The sequence below is a fragment of the Apteryx mantelli genome, chromosome 3 (assembly GCF_036417845.1).
Source record: "Apteryx mantelli isolate bAptMan1 chromosome 3, bAptMan1.hap1, whole genome shotgun sequence".
In the NCBI taxonomy this organism is placed as follows: Eukaryota; Metazoa; Chordata; class Aves; order Apterygiformes; family Apterygidae; genus Apteryx; species Apteryx mantelli.
The window spans coordinates 9,201,873-9,227,467 of NC_089980.1; the positions used below are offsets into that span (position 1 = coordinate 9,201,873).

At 52.1% G+C, this 25,595-nt stretch overlaps 2 protein-coding genes across 2 annotated transcripts in view; one reads left to right on the forward strand and one right to left on the reverse strand.

The window, feature by feature from the left end:
* Positions 1 to 122: 122 nt before the first annotated feature.
* PYGB (glycogen phosphorylase B) lies at positions 123 to 17,238 on the forward strand. The gene is made up of 20 exons (XM_067292661.1): positions 123 to 391; positions 2,353 to 2,454; positions 4,336 to 4,414; positions 5,594 to 5,697; positions 6,612 to 6,743; positions 9,199 to 9,310; positions 10,469 to 10,551; positions 11,052 to 11,195; positions 11,557 to 11,649; positions 11,776 to 11,922; positions 12,053 to 12,216; positions 12,596 to 12,710; positions 13,454 to 13,555; positions 13,686 to 13,833; positions 14,124 to 14,182; positions 14,522 to 14,663; positions 15,026 to 15,233; positions 15,695 to 15,829; positions 16,027 to 16,093; positions 16,355 to 17,238. Exons 1-20 carry the CDS (start codon positions 149 to 151, stop codon positions 16,505 to 16,507), a joined length of 2,532 nt encoding a protein of 843 aa, XP_067148762.1. The 5' UTR covers positions 123 to 148; the 3' UTR covers positions 16,508 to 17,238.
* Positions 17,239 to 18,443: 1,205 nt separating this feature from the next.
* ABHD12 (abhydrolase domain containing 12, lysophospholipase) overlaps positions 18,444 to 25,595 on the reverse strand; it is a 46,589-nt gene continuing 39,437 nt past the window's right edge. Inside the window, exons 7-13 of the mRNA XM_067292662.1 lie at positions 24,807 to 24,936; positions 23,812 to 23,849; positions 23,566 to 23,645; positions 22,652 to 22,734; positions 21,388 to 21,466; positions 20,952 to 21,079; positions 18,444 to 20,507 (exon numbers count right to left, since the gene is read on the reverse strand). Coding sequence (XP_067148763.1) covers positions 20,468 to 20,507; positions 20,952 to 21,079; positions 21,388 to 21,466; positions 22,652 to 22,734; positions 23,566 to 23,645; positions 23,812 to 23,849; positions 24,807 to 24,936 — 578 coding nt within the window. The 3' untranslated portion in view covers positions 18,444 to 20,467. The remainder of the gene's footprint in view (positions 20,508 to 20,951; positions 21,080 to 21,387; positions 21,467 to 22,651; positions 22,735 to 23,565; positions 23,646 to 23,811; positions 23,850 to 24,806; positions 24,937 to 25,595) is intronic.

Below are 25,595 nucleotides of genomic sequence, written 5' to 3' on the forward strand. Positions count from 1 at the left end.
GCGGCGCGGCGCGGCAGGCCGCTCCCTCACAGCGGCCGCCCTGCGCGGCGCCGCCTCAGCGCGCAGGCGCGGCGGTGCCGGTGCCGGTGCCGGCGGCGGCTGCGGCAGAGCCGGGCGGGCGGGCGACGGGGCCGGGGCCGGTTCGGCCATGGCGGCGCCGCGGAGCGACGGCGAGCGGCGGAAGCAGATCAGCGTGCGGGGCCTGGCGGGGCTGGGCGACGTGGCCGAGGTGCGCAAGAGCTTCAACCGCCACCTCCACTTCACCCTGGTCAAGGACCGCAACGTGGCCACCCCCCGCGACTACTACTTCGCCCTGGCGCACGCGGTGCGCGACCACCTGGTGGGGCGCTGGATCCGCACCCAGCAGCACTACTACGAGAAGGACCCCAAGGTGAGCGCCCCCTCCCCCCCCGCCCCGGGCATCGCCATGGCCGTGTTGTCCCCCCCCGGGCATCGCCGTGCCCCATCACCGCCACGGCCGCGCTTTTGCTAATCCTTCTGAATTAAGACGCCAGCGGGCCCTCGCCGGGGCGGTCCGGGCGGCAGGTGCGTGCTGGAGAAGGCAGACAGCTTCGCAGCACGCAGGCAGCTCTTCTCCTGGGGGTACCAATATGCTGCCCTGACGCAGAAACCAAACCGCGCTTAGCTAAAGCACCTGCACGCCGTTACAACGACGCACGCACTATGCCTGTGCGTGTGGAGCCTTCCCTTTTATCCCATTGTACGTTAAAAACGCCCTGATCGGCCTTGCCGCGCTCGCGGAAGGGACCGTGCAGCTCCGGGGAAGGCTTGGGGTGGATTTGCTTCGCTGTCCCCCGCACTGAGGTTTTCACCGGGAACGTGTCCCTGCAGGAGACTGCCGTGAGCAGGGAGCGTTTCCGCAGCCACATCATGCATTCAGTCTTTCCGCTGAGTCCTGAGGAACGGGTGAGGGCAGAGAGACCCTTTCATTTGTACAGCCGGGTAATCCTTCTGCCTAGCATGTCACAAAACTAGGATGGGCATCCCTACTACAGAGGAAAGAAGTTCAAATGGAAGAAGGATTTAAAGCCAAACTATGGCTCTGTTAAAAATCACGTTGATGTATGAAAGTATATATAGCAATGGAAAAATCTGAGCGAGGGCAAGTTTTGTGTTTCTCGTTTCCCTGATGTACATCCTACAAATAAGCTTTCATTAGCATTCATGACACAGGCTTAGCTCCTCTGAAACTTGGAAGGCCACCACAGACCAGTCCTTCTGCTTGGTTGTGCTGGGAACTCCGCCACCTCTGGGACAGTTTATTTGTCCAACAGAGTGAAATGTGTGTGTGAAGCTCACTGCAAGGAGAATACAAGGAAATCAGATCCCATATTGCCTTAGGGCTCCAGCCACTAATGAGCTTAGGTGGGTTTGAAGCATCTGTGTCTAAAGTTGCCAACTCCCAAGACATCCTGTTCGTTGCTCTCTAACTCTGAAATTGCCTAAAATCTCTAGTGCACCCCTGTGCCTCTCCAACCCCCCTGGCTGCTAAAAGCAATGTCAGTTGTACCAGACCCTGGTTGGCATCCCCAGGCTGAGTATATCCTTCTGCAGTATGCCTCCATCGGAGCTCCTCAGCAGAGAGACGAGGCCTTTGCCCATGTCCAGCCAGAAGAAAAAACTTTTGGCCCTCAGTGCTGAAAATGGCCTGGGAAATGTTAAGCTGGAATGCCGAAATGCCCGGCCCTGCGTTCTCCCTTCCCTTCCCTCGCCTCCTCCTGCAGTTCTGCTATGGGTGACCATGGCTCATTTATCTTCAAACAGCTCGAGAAGTGCGATAGGAGTGTTGGAAAATAATTAGCAGGAAGAGGCCTGGCCTGAAGCCTGGCCAAGTATGCAAGGGGTGGGAGGCTCTCTCTTGCTTTCAGCTGGCTTGGGATCAGCTTGAGCTGCATAAGAGAAAATATTAAAAGCCCAGTGTAAGCATCACTTCGACCAAGCACCCCAGCAGCCTGACCATGTTTAAATGTACTGTTTGGCATCCTAGATAATTCTTGCCCTAAGTTAATTAGGGAAACACTTAACAGACAACAAGATTTTCCTATAGAAGGCTGTTGGCAGGGAGATGTGCAGCAAAGAGTTGGCCAGCATCCCGTGCAACCATTTTTCTGACAAACAAGCTGTGGTGCGTGTTGTTCGGAAACGGCCTGTAAGGGCCTGTTTAGGAAGACATCCCTATTCAGAAAAGCTCTTAAGTCTGCTTTTTTCTTTTTTTTTTTTTTTAAGTGACTTTGGTGACAATGTTTGGTGCAGCAAGTGATGAGCAGGCCTCCTATGAGTGAATGAAATGAACAGTGTGTAATTTGCTGCTGTTTTGCTTTGCCTCCCCAGCGTATTTATTACCTGTCCCTGGAGTTCTACATGGGACGCACCCTGCAGAACACAATGGTGAACCTGGGCTTGCAGAATGCTTGTGACGAAGCCATTTACCAGGTGAAGTCTTATCCTGGGGCCCCCCTGAAGATTTAGGCAGACTTTTCCATGTGAAGGGCTGGGTATCTTTATTTCTCGGGGCTTCCTCCTAAAGATGTTTTATTCTGACTAAACGAAACAAGGCTTGGCTCTCTGTTAGTTGTTTTCGTCTCCCAAAAGAGAGCATGGGGGAACCTTGGGGGTGCCTCGAAAGTTGGAGTATAGTTTTCTCAAGCCACAGTTTTCCTATAGTGTCTGGGTTCCACATCTGGAAAGCAACTCCTAGTGTCCAACAAGACGAGGGAATCCCAAGGCGCAGACAGCTTTCCATCACTGTGAGGAGAGATGATGGCTCATCTCTGAAGATGTAGTCTGATGAGGGAGGCTGAGCAAGAAAGGAAAACTGGAGCAGAAAGATGCCAAACTACAGTTCATGCATGCAGGTACACAGGGCACTGCAGCAGCACTGGCAGATAAAAATATATCACTGGGAAGGAAGAAGAGGGAAAATTGTTTCCTTAAAATTAAAATGTTGTTGGATGAGTTCAAACTGGAAAAAGCCACTGCTGAGTAGCACAGAGTCAATCAGAAATGCAAGGCCATGTTTACGCAGGCTTGCAGCTATCTCTGCAGCAGGACAGTGATCTTTGTGATAGACTATGTTGGGGCTTTCTTACCCAAAATCTTCCCCCTCCCCCCCAGCTTTATCCATGTTACGCTTTTTAGCAAAGTTGGGCTCTGTCACCATCTCTCAGAATGACATGCTGCGATTGCCGATGAAATGTCTTGGCTGGTACTTCCCTTGCCAAGAAATGCAAAGGGTTTTCCAAGAGGAGACCCAACACTTCTCTCTCTGAGGTATCACGCCTCAGAGCAGAGATTGGTTTCATTCGGGGAGGATCTTCAAGTCCCCTTGTGAGGCATTTCCAATGTGCTGATTTGGCCAGAGCTGTCAACGAAGGCTTCCCTTGCTATAGTCTCTGACGTGTGGAGCTCATGATGGCCAGTTGCCAGCTCAGATGGGAGGTCTTATATCCAGCATGACTTAGTGACTGAGAGAATTTGCCTCATTTTTAGCGACCCCTGTCACTCTGTGTGTCTGGCTTTCCTGGCCCATGGTTGAACACAGCTGCAGTATAGGGAGAGAAGTTTGGGGAGCAGCTGTGGCATATGCCCAACTCCCCGTTGTTCACCCTCATGCCAAGGTGAGAAGCTGCTGTCCTCTGAGAGGTAGCATCTCTTGACTCTCGAGAACTTGCTGCTGGCACGCAGCCTTGAAGTGGATGCAGCCCCCGAAGAGGCTGCCAGCAGTTGGGCTGGAGAACAGGTTGCCCAAGAGATACGGAAGATGAGACAACCACATTCATCCGTGAATTCCAGTCAAGGAGCTCTGCTGCAGAGTGGTTGCGGTGTGGGAAGACGTAGAGTGTAACAGTGATAGCTGCAAGAAGAAGCTGCAAACATGGCTGTAACGTTCCTCAAGGCTGGGTGGATGTAAAGAGAAGAGTGGTGCACATAAGCAGGCAGGATTCTGCAGTCCCTTTTGTGCTGACTGGCCATTTGCCATTCTTTTTCCAATCCAAGTTCAGTGGACGGGCCTCACAGCTTGAAGGACTGCCAGAAGACAAGTGTTTTGTTTGATGTCTCTAAGGAAACCTCCCAGTTCAAGGGAAAGTGACGTTTGATGATGAGCTAAATTATTTTCCAAGTAATTAGGCTGCCCAGCGATGGGAGACAGATAAGATGGGGAGGAGTGGGGGCAGAGAGAGCCCCATGTGTGTTTTTATTTTATGTGGGATGGGTTGTTTTGGGATTTGGGTTTGTCCTCCTCGAAGAGCAGCCTCATAGCACAGGAGGGGTGAGATACTGACAGTCTGTTCTGCATGGTTATTTCCCCAATAGCTGGGTTTGGACTTGGAGGAACTGGAGGAAATTGAAGAAGATGCTGGGCTAGGAAACGGAGGCCTGGGCCGCTTGGCAGGTAATATGGGGAGAGGGATCCCTGTCCTCATGCCAACTGCGAAGGACCAAGGGCAGCCTGGCAGGAAGGCTCTGTAGTTATGCCCTCCTTGTGAGTGTGTCACATGTTCGTTCCAACCCCCTGACCACTCTCTGCTCCATGACTCACCCCCTGCACCAGGGACTGCCTGCCGCAGCAGGATAACGTGTAGGCCATAACCCACACCCATCTCAGCCAACGCCCACCACACGGCCCTACGGCGTGGCATCTTCTGCACACTCCCAGCTAGCCAGAAATTATCCCCCCTCTCCAAAGGCTAAATGAGAGCATCCAGGAGATGTATCCATGCCTAACTGAAGCATGACAAGCTGGGATGTGGCTGAAGAAGGCTCTCTGAAGCTTCTCTCCCCACCTCCCTGTAAAATCTCTCACTTCCCTGAGGCACCCAAACAACTCTCATGTAGGCAAGATGTTGGCTGCTATTTTAATTTGCCTGTCGCATAGGTGAACAAGGAAAACAAAAGAACAAGGCCTCTCTGACACAGTGGAAATGCCAAGGCTGATCTTTACTAGGGCTGCCCTGGAATGATGGTTGGAAAGGCTTGCTTTGAAAGAGATAATAGTAAAGCAGTTGGTGGTACAGCCAGTCAGGTTCAGAAGCCCTGCTTTATCTGACGTGCAGGCTTAGATCAAGGTGTGGGTTTCTCAGACAAATGTAGAAGAGCTCTCACTGTAGCAAGGATGCATTTGCATCCATTTCAGTTGTGCTTGACTTGAGTTGTTGATAAGCCTGCAGCTGTTCTGGTATCTGCTACATGCAGGCCCTGCAGTCCACAACTGCTTGCACAGGGAAGGTTGTCACACCTACACCTTCATCACCCAGGGCTGTGGGTGCTCCTTGTGTCACCCCCCAAACTCCCCTGGCATTGGCCTGGTGCTAATCCCCCCCCCCTTGCAGCTGCCAGCGGAAGTCCCGTCCTTGTCACTGAAAACTTTGGGGTGTTTGTGGCAGCTCAGCATGACGTGTGCTGGGGCCATGCTGCAGGCTCACCCTGCCTACACACAGATTTCCTCTGAGTAATAAAAGTTTTCAGCAGCATCGGTTGTGGTGGCTCCTCACCCCCACGCACAGCACCCCGTAGAGGTAGAGTGAGCTGGGCATGAGGTTCCTCACATTGTGATCATGCTCTGCTCTTCCAGCTTGCTTCCTGGACTCCATGGCCACGTTGGGACTGGCAGCGTACGGTTACGGCATCCGCTATGAATTTGGTATCTTCAATCAGAAGATTGTTGATGGCTGGCAGGTACATTGGCAAACCAAAGTTACCCCTTCCCTTTCCATTCTGTGCTGCGATGGTCACCTCTGCCTGTAGACAAGGCCTGGCCACAAAAATCAGCTTGGCAGCACTGTGGTGACTCTCCCTTAGGAGACCTGTGTTGCTTATGTACATAAAGGACCCTTTTTCCCCTTAATATAGCACTGCATAAATCAGTGCAGGTGAGGGATTTCTGGTTTGTTTTTCCTTCCTTCCCCACAAAGAAGCTGCAATGCTGGGCTCTATAAATGGTGAAAACAGAGAGGAAAAAGCAGCCACTGCATTTGGCTTACTTTAAAAAGAGCGTGGGTGGTAATGCAGGGTTATATCTCAGGCCTTCCCCACTCCTGTCAGAAAAATGCCTGTGGACACAGAGTGTTCTTTTTGAGTGCCTCAGCCCCTCTAGTTTCTGGTGCACATCAGCCTTGATTGTGCTGCTGAATTCCTTTTTCACTCCTCTTAGTGCTGTTATAGGCAGAGAGGAGAAATCCTCTGCCTAGGATTTGGCAGAGGACAGAACAGTTAGCAAGACCTCAATTACAGGGGATGGTTTGTGGCCGGGAACAGCACTGGTGGGCTTCCAGGGAACCACATCCCACATACCTCACTGTCACCATCAAACTGGATGCAAAGCCCTTAAGACACACTGAGTGTAGGCATCCATGCAGTTCATGGGGATAGTTTAAACCAGTGCAGCTCTGCAAAGCCAGTGAAAGAGGCCGGTTTATGTAGTCATCCATGTTTTGGAAAGCCCAGCTGTCTTCTAGAGGCCTGTGCATCTTCATTTCCAAAGTCGGCTTACTAAGGCTTTGCTTTTAAGCTGGGACTCTCTTCGGAAAGGCCTAGTTTGGCCTTCGCTTGGAGATATAAGCCTTCACTTGAATCACACTTGCCTCTTTCAGGTGGAGGAGGCTGATGACTGGTTGCGCTATGGCAATCCCTGGGAGAAAGCTCGCCCAGAATACATGCTCCCCGTGCACTTCTATGGCCGAGTGGATCACACCCCTGAGGGTGTGAAGTGGATCGATACTCAGGTACAAAGATCACCCCTAGTGTTGGGCTTGGGGAGGACAGAACAGGACAGTGTGGAGGGGGAGGAGTCTCCCCCCATGCTAATTGGCGTCAGACTCAGCTTTTCTCCCAGTTTGGCGAGACTAACTCTGCTCCATTTGTGATTTCATGTTTGTCAACTATAGCTGCAGCAGAATCTGAGGAAAAAGAAGGAAATATTTAGTCACAGCTGTGACTTCAGATCAGTCAGAGCCTGATTCTCTACCGATGCCCAGGATGCAATCCCACATCCTTGGATGGAATTAAAACCTGATTTACATTGGCAGAGAACTGTATCCCTGGCAGCTGTGTTAGGCACCTTCCACACTGCTCCTGGCTACCCCTTGCTCAAGCCCAGTAATTTTGCAGGTCACTCTGCTGCTGCTGCTGGGGGTAGAGATTCATATCTTGGGGTAGCCATGGAGCAATCTGTTGGGTGCTTAACTCCTGTCACTGGAGCAAGTTCCTCTCTTTCCTAGAGCAGCCTGATAGGTGGAGTGCTGACAGGGGATGCTCGCAACATAGGTTCAAGTTCCCAGTCTGTCTGGAGGCCTGTTTTTATGCCAGTGTGGAGAGCAAACACTTCGCTATATAATAAATGTATTCCAGTCTTACAGCTGAGGAAGGCAAGCTTTAAATAGGCACAGATTTACTAAGAGGACTGAAGACATGTTGGCCTCTCCTTTCTAACCACTGCCTAGGGGAAGAAAGGACTTTATGAATTTCTCTGACATTCAGGGACATGGCCCAGCCTTGTTCTCACATTGGCCAAGGGTCTCTCAGCCTGCTGAGCCAGTTTTGTCCATCTCAGGAATGCACAGTCATAAAGCCAAGCTGGTCTCTTCAGTGCCAATGGCTCTCCCAAGAGCTGAACCTGGTTACAGAGCTGCCCGAACCTGTTCAGCAGAGAAAGAAACCAGATCCATTTCCAGGGACCCTGCTTGTCAAAGGCAGCATGTGACCTAGACCGTTCTCAGGACACACATAGCACTGGCAGGTTAGTGGGGTTCAACACCACAGCCCATTAAATGGCGTGGGGCACTGTGCCAGAGGCCTCTGGGGAAACAGCCATCCACATGGGGAATGAGTGCCTTTGCCTCCCGGGCTTCAGGGATCCCAAGCTGTGCACTGAAAAACACTGCCTCCTAAAAGAAAGTGAGGTTTCAGCCAGTGCTGTCGTAGGAAACAAGCTGGAAGGGCTCAGAAAAAGCCAAAGAAACAATGTCCAAATATAGCATCGTTCTGTTTATGTGATGTGTGCCCCAGGCCCGTGGCTCAGACGGGGGCGGGCTTGCATTCCTTCCACGTTCGGAGCTGGTAATATTAGCTTTTGGAGCCTGAGCTCTTGCTGATTTTCCCCTGAGGAGAGGTGTTGGTGACAGCACAAAAAGGCTGTTGGGGGCCGATGCACTGATCTGCCCAGATTTTCCCTGCCCCATAAGCACAGGTCCCTCTGTTCTCTGCCGCCTCTCATGTTGTTACCTGGGGAAAGTCTGTGCCTGCATGGCAGTCATGCCAGTACATACTGACTTGTTCAGGAGGAGCTAGCTCCTGTTGCCTATGTCAGCTCAGGCTTTGTGTGCATAAGTCCTCAGCCCCTTTCTTCTGGGCTGAGGTCAGGGCACCTTGCCTTGCTGCCCAGCAGGTTTGGAGGCAAGTGAATATTGGCACAGCAGCAAACTGGAGCATGCAGGCTTGGAAGCACACCCTTGCCTCGCCTGGCTAATACAATCCGAGCTGGGCATCCTGCTGTTAGTAGCAATAAGCCATCCGTGTACCTCAGGGATTAAGCATCAGCTACAGACTGCACCAGTGGTTTTGCACTCGTGTTCAGTTCAGGCCATGCTGGAGGTCTTGGTGGATTTACCCAGTCGGGTTCATCACACGTTTAGTGGAATTCTTGGGCAAATCGCTCTGGGAGTGGTGCTGCGGCAGTAGGGTTTAGTCCTGAGAGGCTGCAGAGGGCTAATGGGTAGGATTCAGCCTGCAGAGTCTATCCTGGATGGAAACACAAAGGTTACGGCTGTCCTGTGACCTTGGCCCTACCCCGGTACAGACAGAATCGCAATGGCCAGCTGAGGATGTTTATAATGCTCTGATGAATAATTAAGAGGTACTCCAATTGGTATTGGGAGGTCAGCAGCTTGCTTGCAACTCTGCTACCTTTTGTTGATGGGCTCTTAACTCCTCTGTTTGTCAGTGAAGCTCCAAATAGCTCTGGTCCTTCTATTAACCCTTTGCCAGCAGATGCTAGAAGTGCCCATGATAGCAGGCGAGTCTGTGAACCTCAGCAAGCGTGTTTTAGTGCAGATGGGATCTTTACTGCAGCCAGGAATTGCCTGTTCTCTGGCTTCCTCCATGTTTTGAGTCACTTTAACACCTTCTCTGACTATGAGGCCACCACATTGCTTATCGGAGGGCAATATTGTCCTTTTGCAGGTTGTCCTTGCTATGCCTTACGACACACCGGTGCCAGGATACAAGAACAACACTGTGAACACCATGAGGCTGTGGTCTGCGAAAGCACCTAATGACTTCAACCTCCAGGAGTGTAAGTGCTAGCTCTCTGCTGCCTCTCTTCTGGCCAGTGGACTTCTGGGCTGGGGCATGGTTGGTTCTGTGTGCACAGCACCTGGCACAGCACTTCCCATCTGGCCTGCTTCTTCCGTAATGCCTGGATACTGCCAAAACACAGCATTGTGCATGCATCCATGGATCACACCACCTCCAAAGCCAACGTGCACCAGGACACCCATCTGTCCTCCTTTCATCCCCGTCGTGCCTGCCTCACCCTTGAAGCCTGCCCTGTGCCTTCCCTGACTGCTAGACCACCTGCCAGTGTGTTGTCCATATAACCAAATGAGCTGCAAACCCACAGTTGCCATGGAGGGTTGTTTCCATGTAGCATCATCCCTTGGTGCTGAAGGAAAATGGCAGTGCAGCCCACCTTGCTCTCTCTCACTGCTGGTTTCCTTTGAGTCCATGTGTGAGCCACCCTGTGGACTGTAGAGCATTTCTCAGGCTCTGACTGTAGTAATGAAGAGCAGATGCAGGGCAACTAACATTAAGCTCAATGCTAGGCCGTTACTGAAGGGAAAGGTTTTAGACAAAACTGATTTGAGTCATTGTTTTGTACTTGCAAGCACCAAGATATGTGTGTTGAAGCAGCCCTGCCAAGTGAACGTGTGTGGGACACTTAGGACAAGGGATGCTGGCTTTCAAATGCTCATAATGCCTCCTCAGTTCTTCACTGATGACTGTGAGCTGAGTTTTAGGTGGGCCTTTTGTACTCTTCAGGAATTGACAGTGATTCTAGACTTTTTGCTTCTTGGCCCTATTCCATTTCTCCTTTGTCCTTAGGCAAGATGGCTGGTTTACTCACTTCCTTCTTCTGCCTTCTCTGGCTTCCATCTGTCTTCTGTTTCTGTCTGTTCTTCCCAATCTGTGTGTCTTGAGAAACTCCATGGTGATGTGCTATTCTCTTATCTTGTTTCCTGTTTCTCCTGGTGCTTTCACACATGTACATTCCCTTCATCCTTCATTAATACTGGCTTTAATGTTCCTGCTAAAAATCTCTGCAGTCATGGCTAGGAGGATGTGAGGGCCCTTGGCTCAGGAACTGTACAAGAGGGAAAAACATACAGTGTCTGGTACCTGCCTGAATTTCTATAGTTGTTGCAGTCCTGTGTGTACTTCTCCCGTGCTGCAGTCAATGTGGGTGACTACATCGAGGCAGTGTTGGACAGAAACCTGGCAGAAAACATCTCCAGAGTCCTTTACCCAAATGACAATGTGAGTGACTGCCTTCTTGCCTCTCTTTCCTGCTGCTTGGGATCTTCCTCCCTATCATTTTATTGCTGGTGTGCCTGGACACCACACTGGCTATTGGGGGGAGTCAAAAAGCCTTGGTCCAAAAACCCTGCAAGGGGTCTTGCAGAGAGGGAGGTAGCTGTGCTTGGTCTGTGCGAGTTGCAGCAATGTGGTGGATTCTGTTGCCCTCTGGAGGCACCTGAGACCAGCCAGCTACATCTTGGATGAGCAGCGCCATTCCCTGGAGCTGTGGTGCTCCTAGCCCATGTTTGGGATTTCAGGCCCCTGCCCTGGTCCAGTCCCTACAGCTGCTGCCCCATGAGATGCAGCGCGAGGAACATACACAGTAGCCCTGGTGAGGCACTGAACATGTAAGGCCTGGTGGGAAGCCCATCAGAGTGGACAGGAGCATCTCTAGGAGGTTGGCTGCCAACTGGGGATGGCAGCTGCAGCACTGATGGCTGTGCATCCTCCACATGCAGTTCTTTGAAGGCAAGGAGCTGCGGCTGAAACAGGAGTATTTTGTGGTGGCTGCTACCCTCCAGGACATCATCCGCCGCTTCAAGTCCTCCAAATTTGGCTGCCGAGATCCTGTAAGAACATGCTTTGAAACCTTCCCAGACAAGGTGAGTTTGTGGGCCAAGACAGGCTGGGGGCTTGGGCCAGACCTGCCTATCATTAGAGAGAACAGGTTGCTCAGGACCAGGCAGAGTCAGTTATAGAAAGATCCTTGTAATTTAGGTCGGAAAACAGGTGATCTCTAGGTCCCTCTTCCCAGGGGAAAATTTGCAATTTGGAGCAAAACTTGCAAAGGTCGAATAGCTCCATTCCTGAGAGCTCTCTCTGTTGCTAGGATGGATGGTGGGTTTGTGAGCCATGAGAACAGACTTGGGGCTGACCCCCACCCTGTCCCCCAAGGATGCTGTGCTATGACACTGTCAGAGTCTCGTTCCTGCCAGATCTAAGCCTGGCATGTCTGTGTTGCAGGTAGCTATTCAGCTAAACGACACCCACCCAGCCCTGGCCATCCCAGAGCTCATGCGGATCCTGGTGGACGTAGAAAAAGTGGATTGGGACAAGGTAAGCAGAGATGTGAGATGATGCACTCCAGACCTTCCTGGGCAAGAGCTGCCAGCCTGTCCTCACACAGGGTTTCCTTTCCACTCCTGAGCTGGGCGCACATGTTAACCTGCTGTCTGTACGCAGGCCTGGGAAATCACAAAACGGACCTGCGCGTACACCAACCACACCGTGCTGCCTGAAGCCCTGGAACGCTGGCCAGTCTCCATGTTTGAAAAGCTGCTGCCACGTCACCTGGATATCATTTATGCCCTCAACCAAAGGCATCTGGATGTAAGGGCCTGGACTGGTCACAGTGTGTGGGGAGTCTGGGAGCTGATGTAGCTGTCCTCAGGATGGAAATGTTCCCAGGCCCTACATTTGGGTCACTAATGTCCCCTTCTCTCTTTCTGCATCCCCGCAGCATGTGGCAGCTCTCTATCCGGGGGACATTGACCGTCTCAGGAGGATGTCAGTGATTGAGGAAGGGGACTGCAAGCGCATCAACATGGCGCATCTCTGCGTGATCGGCTCCCATGCTGTCAATGGCGTGGCCCGTATCCACTCTGACATTGTGAAGAACTCTGTGTGAGTTGGGGGATGCCCAAGGCATGCACAAACCTCTCCTCTGCTCTCAGTGAGCTTTGCCTGCAAGTCTAGGGATCTGGCCAGGGTGACTGGGTATCAGGGTCTGCTTTGGTTGTCCTGCTGTGCATGACAGGCTGGGGATGCTGACTTATTTGAGTGCATGCAAGGTCTAACTCCTCTCCTTTTGGAGTTTATGAAACCCTAGTCCTTATGGCTGGGGGAGCTGTTGAGAGGCAACATTGAGAGTTCAGGGTAGTATAGAGAGGTCAGCAGAGATTGCCCTGAGCCAGGAGCACATGTAGGGGAAAATGGGCACAGCTGAAGTCCTGGGTTGTGGAGAGGCCTGGTACAGAGTGGCTTCTGCTCCCTGGTGTTCCAGATTCAAGGATTTCCGTGATCTGGAGCCAGAGAAGTTCCAGAACAAGACGAATGGGATCACACCGAGGCGCTGGCTCCTGCTCTGCAACCCAGGACTAGCCGACGTTATTGCTGAGGTGAGTTGCAGGCGTGGGCTCTTCCTGCTGTTTGCTTCTGCTTGCCTCTTCACGTCAGTCTGAACAGAGCCCAGGACTAACTCCTGGCAGCTGTGAGTGAGCACAGACTGGTAGGAGCAGGCGTATTGCACATGTTGGTTTAAGACTGGCTGAGCTTTAAAGTCAATGATGAAGAAATGGCCAAAGAATTGCAGAAATTTGGGCCTGTTTCCGTACCCTCATGGTGTCTACAAACAACCTGTCAGGCAGTGTCATGTTCTGTGGAAACGGGTGTCCACAAAAGCATCTGACTTCACAGACCAAAAGGGACTCCCTCAGAACTCCAATCCCAGCCTTGTCTCCTTTGTGAACCAGGCCCTGGAGGACCCGCTTTTGCTTCATACTGAGACATGCAGTGGTTGAATAACATCCTGCAATTAAAAGTATTTTTAAGCTCTGCCCTTCAGTTCCTCCAGCTACCAGAAAGCCCTGGTACCTGTGCAAACATCCTTCTTCTACAGTTCTTTGAGAAAGAGGGACTTCTTTGGGTTTTTGCATGTGTCCTTTTTCGCCTTGTACCTTTGAGCTCCCAGATGACACAGAGCAGTAACCTCACCGAAAGAGGCTGTGCTCCTTTTCCTGTCCAGGGTGTCTCTTCATCCACTTCCCAGTGGGATCATGGCAAGTCTGTCAGGGAAGCACAGTTGTGGACTGGGTGAGAAGGCTTACAGGTGAGACATTCCTGTCTTGGTTTGTTCCTTTAGAAAATCGGAGAAGGCTTTATCACGGATCTGAGCCAACTGAAGAAGCTACTGAATTTCGTCAATAATGAGACTTTTATCAGGGATGTGGCAAAAGTCAAACAGGTAACATGGTTTGGGGGGTGGGGAGAAAGGTAAAGATACCATGTTCCCTGGAACATCCCAGCAGTGAACACTCATGTCTGATACAACACCTAGGAGCGCATGCCTGCTTCTCATCAGGTTTCCTTGGCAGGAGAACAAGCTGAAGTTCTCAGCCTACTTGGAGGAGCAGTACAAGGTCAAGATCAACCCTTCCTCCATGTTCGATGTTCAGGTGAAGCGAATCCATGAGTACAAGCGGCAACTGCTGAACTGCCTGCATGCTATCACCCTCTACAACCGTAAGTCCTGCCTGGGGCTGCTTGGCCAAGGGACACTCCCCACCAGTCCCTCACTGCCAGGGTGATGCCACGCTGTATGCCAGCTGGTGGTGTGGAGGGGTGCATCTCTCCAGCTAAGGGCTCCTGAGCCTGACTCTGTTCTCCTGTCATGAGAGGCTTCTCTCCAGGAGGAAGACAGTGTGCCTGAAAGGTCACGCAGAGCTCTAAAGAAAAGCTCTCATCTTCGATGAGAACAGTAGGCTTTGCCCAGTTCATCATCACTTCAGTAACATGAATCTCTGTTCTTTCAGGCATCAGAAGTGACCCGTCCAAATCCTTTGTACCCAGGACTATCATGATTGGAGGAAAGGTAAAACGCATCCCAGACTCGGTGCATATGTGGCTCAGTGGGGATGTGGGGAAGGTGCTGTCCTATTCCTGGAGCTTTGCTGGGCTCACTGTGAGTTAGCCAGTATGTTCTGTGCTGGGTGGCTCTTCAGGAAACATCTTTATGGACTAATTGGACCAAACAAGGCCCCATTGTTCCCTCCCTGTGGCTCAGGACTTCTCCCATTAGGGTTTTTCTGCTGACTCACATGAACAGCAGAGATGAGGCCCAGATTCTCCCTGCAGTGAGGACCTGCACTGGCACCTCTCATGTTCTCCCTTCCTTAAAAGCTTTCACCCTTTCTGGGCTGCTCTTCTTCAGGCAGCCCCTGGCTACCACATGGCCAAGATGATCATCAAACTCATCACGTCCATTGGTGAGGTCGTCAACAGTGATCCCTATGTGGGGGACAGGCTCAAGGTCATCTTCCTGGAGAACTATCGGGTATCCTTGGCCGAGAAAGGTATGTCTGGTCTCATGTAAGCACACCTCAGGAGCTGAGCATGTCCTGGCTGGGCCCAAAAGCTGGCTGGCCTGAGAGACTGTCATGGCAGGTCACCTGGCCCTCCCCACGAAGGGCATGAGGGCTGCAGAGTGCTGCACAGGGCAGGAAACTAGCTTCACATGAAGGCGATGGCAGCTGCATGGGGTTGCGGCAGAGCCGGGCCTGACTTTGCGCCTGGCTCTGTGAGCTGTGTGGGCTGAAGCTGATGAGTTAGCAGGGCCCCTAGCAGATGCCCAGAGCTGTTTTGCTGACCTGGGGCCCAGGTTGTAGAAAGCTGTGGTGTGCTGAGGGCTAACTCCCACCTCTCTTGCACCTGGCAGCGATCCCGGCAGCTGATCTCTCCCAGCAGATCTCCACAGCCGGCACAGAGGCCTCAGGCACTGGCAACATGAAGTTCATGCTGAACGGGGCCCTCACCATTGGCACCATGGATGGCGCCAACGTGGAGATGGCCGAGGAGGCAGGCGAAGAAAACCTCTTCATCTTCGGCATGCGGGTGGAGGATGTGGAGGCCCTGGATCGCCGCGGGTTCGTGCTGGGGAGAGGGCAACATGTGCCAGGGCCTGTCAGATGGGGATGCAGGGCTGAGCTCTGCCAGGGTGAGCGACAGGCTCTTGGAGGAACTCCCCTGGAGTGGGGAGAAGCAGGGAGCTGGTCTGCACTGGGTTGTTTTGTGGACATCCCATCAAGGATCCAGTGCAGGAGGCTCAGCCAGAGCACAGTGGGTATGAGTGGGACGTGAACCTGGGTGCAGAGCGTTTCTGGCACTGTGACAGGTCTTGGAGCAGCTAGTGGAGTGCTCTGATGGACACAGGCCCTCAGGAGCGAGACCCCTCACGACCCCTCGCGCAGGGACTGTGTGACAGCCTTTCCTGCCCTCCCTGCCCTAGCAGAGACACGTGTGCCCGCAGGCACTGCTCTCTGTGGGTGCTGGGCCCCAGGGCAGAGGATATGTCCCTGCATCCTGTCTCTGCCTCCTCCGGGCACAGGTACAACGCACAGGAGTACTATGACCGCCTGCCAGAGCTGCGGCAGGCTATCGACCAGATCAGCAGCGGCTTCTTCTCCCCTCGAGACCCTGGTTGCTTCAGGGACATTGTAAACATGCTCATGTACCACGACAGGTAAGTCCTGGCAAGCAGCCACCCCAGGGGGGCTGCTCTCAGCCTGCCCCAGCCTCCTTCCCTACTGGCCTGGGGCCCCCCTGCATACTGCCTAGGCCCTGCCAGTCTGCTGGAAGATGTCTGTGCTGCCCTGTCCTGCCAGCCTGGCATCCTGCGGCAGGCAAACACATAGCCTTACTCTGTCTGTCGGGTTTCAGGTTTAAGGTGTTTGCTGACTATGAAGCCTACATTAAATGCCAAGGCCAAGTGGACCAGCTGTTCGTGGTAAGAGCTCCAGGTGTGGGGTCCTGGGCTGCGGCAGGAGAGCGGGGAGGAGCTGGGCTGAGCTTGCTCCGGCGGAGCCCACCTTGCAGACGCTGCAGCAGCAGCTGGGCATGGGGCACAGCAAGGCAGGTTTTGACTCTGGTACTCCTGTGCCTGGTGTTTAAAACAGCCAAATATGCAGGACTGGTGCCCTGCAAGGCTGAGAGCCCAGGCAGAGCTGGGGGCAGGACTGACCGCTGACATTCCCTCTCCTCTTCCCAGGACCCCCGGGAGTGGACTAAGAAAGTCATCAGAAACATCGCGTGCTCGGGCAAGTTCTCCAGTGACAGGACCATCACGGAGTATGCCCGGGAGATATGGGGCGTGGAGCCATCCGCCACCCAAATGCCCCCACCCAACCTGCCCCGGGAGTGATGGGTGTGTGGAGGGAAGGATGGAGGGAAGGGTTCCCAGCCTGGGAGGTCTCACTGGTTTTTCACTGCCCATCACATAGAGGTGGCTCTGCAGAAATGAGGCCTTTAGGGGAGGGGGAAAGTAGAACGGCATTCTCAGGAGGAGCCCTGGCTGCGAGGAACGGGAACGGGGCAGTAGAAGAAAGGCCCTTGTATTTAAACCCGTGTATCCAGCCTTGCATGTGCTGCATAGCGCTTTTAGTGAGCTGATCGCTCCAAGTCTTCCTGCAGCTGTGCTCCACGCTTGACAAGGGATCTCTAGCTAAATCCTCCCCTTGCCCTCTGCATGCAGCCTGGCCTGTTTGACCCTGCCCCACAAGCAGATTTAGGCAATGGGGAGCATGTCTTGTATCTGCCTCTGAGCATGGCGTGCCAGCTCCGAGGCTGGAGAGAGAGAGGCACGGTGGTGGCGCCCCTTCTCCATTAACACCTACTGGAAGTGGGGCTCTCTGTTAAAGCAGCCAGCTGCAGTGTGGGAGCCCATTGCAAAAGCTGTTGTCCAGAAGCAGAGGGAGCACAGGCTTGGGATCAGTGACTGCCTCACGGCAGAGCTCACTGTAGCAGGAGCTGCTGGGGATACTAATCCAGGTGGCTGAGAGTGTCCCTGACTGAGCTCTGTCCCGTCCCCCTGCTTGCAGTTGTCCAGTACCACCTAAAGGACCTCACTGGTGTGTGTGTGTGTGTGGGGGGGGGGGGGGGGAGATGCAGAGCACTTCTTTTTTTTAAGCCAAGCAAGGCACAAGCAACGCTTGCGCTCACTCTCTGCACCCAGCTAGGCCCACACACCAGTGCGGTGAATGCAGCAGCCATGTAAAGCAGACAATACTTGAATGACACAAGCCAGGCTGCTCCAGAGGATATTTTAGCATTTACGTGCATCAGCATAATGGAAACTAGCTCATGCACTGGCACAGCTACATGGCAGGAGCCCAGTAAGTCACTGCCTAGTTGCCACGGGCATTGTTCCTCTAGCCAGCACGGTCCCTTCAAAAGGAACCTGGCCCATTTCCTCCTCCCACACCTAGTTAATTTGTTAAAAAAATTAATTAAAAGCCCCGTGGCCAAATCACCCTGGGGTTTTGTTTATTTTAGCATCCATAGATGCATGCAGTGGGTTGGTTGTTTCTGCCAGTCACACACTACCCCCATGTAGTTGACCCTGCGAGACCCTCACCCAGGCTTAGTGCTCCTGCTCACCCAGGCAGAGCCGTGTGCTGGGTGCCTCAGTGCAGTGACCACGTGTCATGTCCCTCCATGGCTAGCTCGTGCTGTTACTTGTGTCAGCCTGGTGCTGGGGTCAGCGTTTAACACCTGTAGTGCTGTGTAGTGCACCAGTACGCCCCTGTGTGGCAGCAACTCATTAAAACAACTACAATGTGTGTTGGTTTGGTTTCAACTGGGCTGACTTCGGCCTACCTTGCGCCTGTGGGTTCAGGTGTGGCCATGACACCCAATGCCCTGCTGGGCTTTCCCCGCTCTAGCTTCATGGGGGGGCACAGTCCCCTGCAGCTGGCACAGTGCTGACACCAGCATGCCCCCCCACCTGTGGCAGAGAGACCAGTCCTGCCCATGCGCACTGGGTCCTGGGGGCTGTGCTGGGCTTATGGGGTCAGCTTTGCCCTGCCAAGGACATAGGGGTTCCCATGTGCAAAACCCTACAGGCAGCTCCTCTTCCTCTGGGGGGGGGGGGAGGCAGAGCCCCAGCTGCAGCCAGCCCCTAGGAGAGCAGCTCACCCAGAGCAGGTAGTGGCATTGCCAACACCACCTGGCCAGCCCCAGCTCCCCACAAGGCTCAGCCACAACCTCCTGTCCCATCCCGCAGCACTGATGCCCCCTGGCTGGGGGGGGGGGGGGGAAGACCCCCAAAAAACCCTCAGGCAAAACAGGTGAAGGCATAGTGATCAGCAGTCATTGCTTTTATTAAAACTACACCACTTTTTAAGATAAACATTTCAGTTTAATTTTCCAAGCATATCACTGGCCAAGTAACTGGAATGGACGTGTTGGGATCACCAACACCAGCAGTTCACACGCTGGCCCCTCAGCTCTGTCCTGCGGGAGGAAGGCAGCCAGCCTCTGCCTCAGGCTGTGCTTTGCCCCAGGCCAGATACTGGCATGCAACAGCAGCTGGAACATGCAGGTTACGCCCCAGAGCCAAATAAGTGTTTCTGTTCTGTCAGTGCAATAAATATAAGTGCATCAAACATAATTTAAGTGGCACAGTTAGCTTATAAGTATCATGGGTCAGAAACCTCAGGGATAACCACACTATGGTAGAAGAATCTCAGTACAAGAACAAGCTACTGTCTGCTTTGCAATTAGCATGAGCCTGCAGCTATAACTTGGGTGCATGCTGAGCAGCTGCTACTATGTTGTACACCCCTGCATTAGTGAACAGCCCCTTCAGGCGATACAAGTCACTTCTGAGCACTAGCAACTAAACCTACAGCACCTGGTATTGACTGATGGCAGTAAGGTCCAGGTCCCCAGCCAGACACCGTGGAGCCAGCACCCGACCCTCTCCCACCTCAGCGCAGAGCTCACCGGTGGCATAAACCAGCCCCTGCTCTAGGCGAAGCAGGGCAAGGACATCAGCAGAGCCTCTCGCTGCAAAAGAAGGCTCTTTTCCACTTCTGCCTCCTGGACGACGTGCTCTGAACACGGCAGCAAGATGGTCTGAGAAAGTGGCTATTAGAAGTGCCCTGGATGGCCAAGCCTTTGCTCAGAGCACAAATGAGCGGAAGGAGAGCAGAGGGGAAAGAAAGAAAAACATCCCCCCACCCTCCCCCCCAAAAAACAGGCTTTTTTTTTCTCCCCATCAACAACTGCATTCCACTGCCTGCTTTTAGCTACACAGAAACGCAGAGCCACCAGGAACAGGAAAACCCAACATAAGGAATTAAAAGGCAGATGAGGGAGGGGAAAAAAAAAAAGAAGAAAGAAAAAGGCCCCTTTCCGATCCAAAGGAAGCCTGTGTCTGTCTGCACGCGTGCAAGGAGAATGGAAGACAACTGTTCCCACGTGCTGGGCCCACTGATCATGGAGAGGGGAGATCAGGCAAAAAGCAATCTCACGCTCTCCGGCTTAAATGCCCAAGTTTGCAATTTATCTATAAAAGTCACTTCAGTCCTAATCAAGAAGTGTATGTGAAGAAGGGGAGGAGTTTCCTAGAGGACAAACGGGTGGGAACAGGAATGATGTTCAGAAAGAAAAGTATACAGAAAAGATAAAAGAGCATTAATATTTTCCATTAAATACATGTTTGAAAAGGAAGAACAAAAAAAAAAAAAACACCTTTCATTTTATTTCCAAATGTGTGCAATTAGCCCAACACTTGCAACACACTGTGACTGAAGAGCTAAATAAAAATACCGCTCACTACCTGGATCTTCAGCGTGTTGTGATTACAGCCACTTAACAAAAAGGAAAGGCTAAACATGTATTTCCTAGAAAGAATAAGCAAGACAGCTGTGGTACAGAGACATGGAAAGAGCCATTTGCCTACAGCAAATGAGTCTATGTGATCCAAAAACAGCAGCAGTGTTTAAAGGTGAAAGAAACACCCTTGGTCCTGACACACGTGTCCTAGGAATGTCTGTCCTCAGCAGCACCATGCCAGATTGACAAGGCTCTGTTGTGCTCACATTTTTTGCTTGTTTGGTACCGGCTCCTGGGTTGTTTTTACTCCTCCATCTATATTCAAAACAGAAGCCCACAACTTCTCTTCTTTCTTCTACCACCACTGATGCTGGGAGTCAGGGTTGCCAAAAGGTGCACACCAGGACCAGCACGGGAATCCCTGGCCTCCTTAGTGCCAGGGGATGGAAGAATGGCAGACCAACCCATGGGGAGGAGAGGAAAGAAAAGGAGGGAGAGGGAAGGGAAAGAAAGGAAAACCTCTGTGCTGCCAAGCAGCCAGTCTTCACTGATGATGCTCATGTTCAGATTTTCCCAGGAATTCCCTAGAAAAGGGCACAGAACACAGCAGTGACTCTCAGAGTCTGAGCACTCACAGCTACAGGGAACAAAAGGGTCTGAGCCTTACTCTCGCCCAGTGACTCCCACCAGGAGAGGGAAATGCAAGCAGCAGAAGTAGCTGCCCTGCAAACAACCCCTCCAGAGCATCTGGCTCACTGCAGAAATGAGCCAGAGAGCAGAACTGCTCCCAGCTTCCTGTGGTTTCTCTTCCCACAGCCTGCTTTGCAAGGAGCTGGAGCACTCTGTTAAAGCCAGCACAAGTAGCCCACCCACCCTGGAGGCCACAAGGGTTTGCAGAAGATCTGCTCAGTACAGGTGCCTGCTGAACATCTCTCTTGCTCCTGGCTGCATGCCACAGTGCTGCCCTAAAGCCACAAGCACCAGCCCCCACCCCGTGCTGGAAGAGACCCCGCCACCTGGGTGGTTACCGCAGTATTCGAGGTAGCTCTGGACTCCTGTAGATGTACTTGTGCCGGTAGCCGAGGTCTGTGTGGAACGGGATGAACTGCACCTTGTAGTCTCGGAAACTCCTCGACGTCGCGGCAATGTTGTAAAGCTGAGTCCGGGCGGAGGAGACATGGGAGGGGCACACGTCACTCCAAACCAGTAAACTCCCCTCAATCAGTACCCTGCTTACGAGTGGGTTATGGGCCCTGGCTTGACCAGGCTTGTTGGCTCTAGCTCAGTTTCACTATGATTTGCCACCCCCAGCACCACAGAATTTGTAGTCCCTTTGAGCTATACATCTCTGTGCACGTCCTCCTGCTGCTGTCTTTTTGTCTGGCTTTATACAACACGCCTGGGATGTTGTTCTAACCACACCGATCCGTCCCACCAGATCAGTTTACAGAGCCCCACACATACCTTCTTTCCCAGATGAAATGGTACCACAGGGTCATCCTCAGCATGAAGGATAAGCAGGGAGCAGGAAATGTATTTCACACTGTAAAACAGACACAATGTCACCAAAGCTTAGAAGAACTATTTTGCCAGACCTCGCAAACCAGAGCATTCAGGTTAGCTTTCTCCAGTGAGAAATGCACAGCTGGTCTATCTCAGATGGTTGCATGTGAGTGATTTTAACTGTGGGACTTAATTAGAAATAGAAGGAATTGTTCTTTAGGGAAGCCTTAAATTCCTCCCCTTCCCTGGCCATCTGGAAGCAGCTACAACCTACAAACCCCTGGCTGCTTTTCCAACCCCGTATCAGTTCCGTTGAGCGACACTGGAGCTCAGGCAGTCAGCAGCAGGTAGATTGGATGCATTTTCCTCCCTTCCCAAAATTACTTCTGCCACAAAGAGCTCCATACTGATGTCAGAGCTGGTTAAAAGAAATGGCATGCTAACAACTGCAAGGTTTCAAAACAGTACTCCATGCTAGGAAGAGTGGGCTGGCCCTCAGTGAGCTCCCAGGACTCTAACGCCAACACACTTGGATTTTCAAAGAAACTAATGACAAACATCTTGCAGGTCATTAACTGCAGTTTAGATCTCAAATGCTATTACCCCGGCACTGTTAGCTTGATCTATAGAAAATTAACTAGTGAAGAGCATCCTTGGAAGAACTCTTTGCTGTTCAGACCAGGGAAAAGTGGCTCACCCCACTGCAGAGCAAGGTTCCCAAATGTCCTGTTTGGTTTCGGTACGGGAAACCAAACTCAAAAAATGCTCAGGCTCTTGAACGGAAGCCTCAGTGAAAGCACACAATGTTACTATGCACACCCTGTACAATGTACATTAATAGTTATGTAAACGGACAATAGGCAGACCTTCCCAAACTTTCAGTGTCCCAATGCTGCTGTTTCATGTGTAACGTACATTTGAAAGGCAAATGTATGAGATCACAGATTGCATTAGCATATCCCTGGGCAGTTTCTATGCTCTCCTTTGCATCTCTCCTCATTAAAAAACAATTAAAACAGCTAAAAAATCACAGTAAGAGAAAGAGCTCCACCATGCAAAGCTATGTTGCACCCATGACTACTAGAGCTGCTGAAATCCCTTCAGGAAGTTTGTTGCTTCAACAGCAAAGGAGTGGAGCATGCAGTCCCACGTATATCGTCCTTGGTGTATGCCCTGGCTCGCTGCAGCCATGACTGAAACCCCACAAAGAAGTGAGGGAACTCACTTCTCATCATTTGCAAATTTAATTCCACTTGTTGTGATGGGGTCAAGGAAGAACCAGTCAAACCCGGGGAAGTATCTGTATATCTGAGAAAAAGAGTTTGAGTTAGTGGCAGGCATCAGCAGGACAGTTGCACAAACAGCAGGGCAGCACCGTCCCAGAAACATCCCTTGACTGCTGGCTAGGCTCTCTGCAGTGAGACAGCACTTGTTTCCACCAGCACCTTTTTTCATTCTTTTTTCAGGCCCATTTTATCAGCCTGCTCATGAGCAGGTGCTCCAGGTGCTTGTAAGGCCAAGGCCTCTATGTATCATGCAGTTGCCGAGAGCAATACTCCTGCAAGCTGGCTTTATCCCAGGGCCTCTCCAGCCTGGCCACATCCAATGCCCAGCCTGGGAGTTTGCTCAGTTCAGAGCTGACTTGCAGCCAGGTTGGATGGAGGAGATGGCCAGGGCCATGGTCACATCAAAATGAATTCCTAAGTGGCTCTGGGCAGATGCAAACAGGCCATGCTATGATGGGGCTGTGACCAAGGGAAGCCTAACTTTGCAATCACTTTTCTCACAGCCCGTGAGACAGCTTTCCACAGCAGGGAGGCTACAGCATGGACCAGGCTGTATGCTGCTGAGAGCCAATCCCTCTTCCCCTCCCTGCTCTTACTGCCCTTTCTAGTCCCAACTTCTGTCTTCTTTTGACAGCCTCTGCATGCGGCTCTGTACTGCTTATTGCACTGAAAGACCCTCTCGGCCCCAGGTCTTCCCAGCAGCCGCCTTGAAGTGTGGCTCTCTACTCCTGACTCTTACCAATACTGCTGCTGCCCCACAGGGCATGCAGCTAGCTCAGCTGCATCTCTGCCAAAGGTTAATTTCTAGGGGTCCAATTACAAGCCATTAGCACAAGAACCGCTGTGTACTTGCCACGGAAAAGGGGTGACTTCGTGCCTCCTCGCGTATGTTGGTGAACGGAGATTCCAGTATCAGGGCATCTGGGGGGGTTTCTGAAAAGCCAAAGGCAATGTGAAGTGCAATGGTGCAGACGGCCAGCACAGTCAGGGTCTAGTGCACGAAAGCGGCTGCTGCCATGGCACACCAGGGGCAGCCTGGTCATGACCGCAAAGCTGAGCTGAAACCAGGGACAGAAGAGCATCTGCTCTCCACACTTACCTCTCTCGCAGAGGCGCCTCACTAGATTTGTTGCAACCCTGGAAAGAAGAACAACAGGTGTTTATCCGGTGCAGATCCTTTGCAAAGCACCAAAGCCTGGTACCTGCTGCTCCCCAAAGATGTACAGCTTGGCTGCTGAAACATTGGCATCTCACACTGTTTAAGGTCTGGGCAGCCAGCCCCACAATGACTTGGGTCCCCATAGGTCCTGCACTGTCTACGATACCTGATTGCCTCAAATGGCATCGGGTACCTGCATTTAGGCAAGCGAACAAGCCCGAGGAAGCAGCACAGCACATAGCCACTCGAAAAAAATGCCATGAGGAAGCTCTGGCCCAGGAAGGGATCCTGAACGTGGGGAAAATAGAGAGGAAGAGCAGAAGCACAAGGCTTTGCCACCATGCTAAACACCCTGCTTTGTTTGAGAGGAGGCAATGAAGAGACACTGTCCTGCAATACCTCCCTGCCCCAGCAACATGTCTGCTGACAGCGAGGTGAGCCACAGCAATCTCAAATGGTGACCTGCAGAGTGCTAACCTCACAGTCATTCTTGTATTTGTTCTCCACTCCTCCCCAAATCAAGGGGATAAAAGCACATGCTGCCTGCTGAGCATTGTCTACCTCCAGACAGCAATGGAAGGGGAGGAAGGGGGAAAGGAAAGTTAAAAACATGCGGGTAAAGGCATTTTGGGCTTTGCCTTTGAAAGACACATACAGGCATAGGTTCACCACGGGAAGAGACCAGTGCGGTCCCACTTTTTTTCCCCACTTGCTTAAACAGAATCATATTATTCCAAGTGTGTATTTTGCAGTTCCTGCATAATCATTCACTGTCTCCCTTCCCACTCTGAGGAGTGCAAAGGAGAAGCTACTCTGCAGCAGTTATGCCACAGACTCCCAGCCAGCCCGGGGATTACAACGACCAGCATCTTTGTCCAAGGTCAGTGTTCAGTGTTTTCCAGGAGCTGCTAAGACCCCTGGGACCGGACGCTTACCCTGTGCCCAAGGAGTGTCCCCATATATAGACAGGGTTGTCTCCACTTCTTGCTTTAATCCAGTCAAAGACATGAAGGGCATCGTAGGTCATTCCCCTCTCAGACGGGCTACCTATCGAATCGCCCCAGCCTGAAACACAAATAGTCCCTTTAAGAATTGCACACACTGCCCAGCAAAACCAGCCAGCTCTTCCCATTGCGGGTTTAGTCAGTGAAATCAACAGCTGGATCTCCAACACTGCCATACTGCATTCCTGCACCTCCCCACCTGTGAGAGCCCAGCTCCCAAACCTTAGCTGCTTTTGCAGGCGTGTAACCAATTTGTAAGTGGATTCTCTAACTGCTGCAGAATTGGATGCTAGGTTCAAAACCCAAACATTTCACAAGGCAGTTGCAACGTCAGCTTGTCCACACTGTTCAGTCAATGCCCCCAAGCAATTTTGCACCCTCCTGATTGCTTTGGCTCTACCTCTCCCGCTACTGCAGTGTGACCTACACATCTTTTGCTGAGCAGCAAGCATACCCTATCCTTTCTGCTATCTAATAAGCAGCCACAGAAGCTGCTGCCAGCAGGACTGAAAAAAACCTTGCATGGCAAGCTCCTACAAAGAACCCTCTCTTGAATTCTTGATAAAGACGCGATGGGTGAATTTCTTTCCTGTATGATCAGTGGAATTAAACTGCAGCCATGGTTTAAATATTAAGAAGGAAAAAGACAGCAGCAGATGCTCAGCGCCTAAGGGCACGGAGCTGCAAAATGGTCACAGCTTCTGCTGGGGATGGTAGCAA